This window comes from Morone saxatilis, unplaced genomic scaffold (assembly GCF_004916995.1).
Source record: "Morone saxatilis isolate NCDOM2014 unplaced genomic scaffold, NCSU_SB_2.0 Contig18, whole genome shotgun sequence".
Taxonomy (NCBI): Eukaryota; Metazoa; Chordata; class Actinopteri; family Moronidae; genus Morone; species Morone saxatilis.
The window spans coordinates 27,872,281-27,873,134 of record NW_023339740.1 but is presented as its reverse complement, the minus strand read 5'-3'; the positions used below and the strand labels follow the sequence as shown (position 1 = coordinate 27,873,134).

The 854-nt window shown below is 43.9% G+C and overlaps 1 protein-coding gene across 1 annotated transcript in view; it reads right to left on the bottom strand.

Moving 5' to 3' along the window:
- rbpjl (recombination signal binding protein for immunoglobulin kappa J region-like) overlaps window positions 1-854 on the bottom strand; it is a gene marked incomplete in the record, with an annotated part of 22,282 nt that overhangs the window by 1,664 nt on the left and 19,764 nt on the right. The window contains 1 exon segment of the mRNA XM_035662657.1: window positions 1-803. Coding sequence (XP_035518550.1) covers window positions 503-803 — 301 coding nt within the window.

Genomic DNA, 854 nt, shown 5'->3' with positions numbered 1-854 from the left:
GAACACACTTTCACTAATGTAAATAAGTAGCATAAGAATATCATTTTCAAAATAAAAGTAGCACCGTCAAGTGCTTATGGGTCAAGACTCATCCACAAGAGGAGGTTAAGCCAAAAGTGGACTGCAACAGTCTGGCTGGGGACCCTTGTTGCATCTCTCAATTATATATAATACAAGGCATAAAAATAACCCACAAAATAATTAAAACACAGCACCATTGTGTCCCAACTACAATCCATATTTGGAGGATTGTGTGTTTGATTTGAGAACAATCTGAACAGTTTGGATGAACTGGCGTGAACTGGATTCTTCATAATTATCTTAGTATATATAGTCTTTCCAGTATATCTATTAAATGTTCTGCTCCAGTAAACATATTAAGGTTAGATTAAGAGGACGAAGAGGGAATATCTTGGTCCAGAATGGGTTTAAATCTACACACAGTTCATTGACACGCGATCGGCATTAACCCAAAACCAACTAACCACTATCAAAAGGTGATCTAACTCTGCATGAAGAGGTGGAAGTTTGCCCTGGTGAACTCCTGATGTATGGTCTCTAACAGGATGTCTTCCTCCTGTCCTCCCTCAATCGTTCCCTCCCTCTTCCCTCCTCCTGCTGCTCCTCGGACGGGCGGAGCTGGCTGAAGCTCGGGGGTGTAGGTGAAACTGAAGGAGGTGCGATAAATCAGGCCATCCAGTCGAATGAGAGACAGGGGGACAGTGATGATGCGCCGCAAACAGCGCCAACCGTCAGTGAACACCGAGACGTCAGGAACGACACAGAGCAGAGATGTGGGAGACCTGAGAAAAAAAAACAAGGAAGAGATCGAACTGTCAAACTAGGCAGTGCTG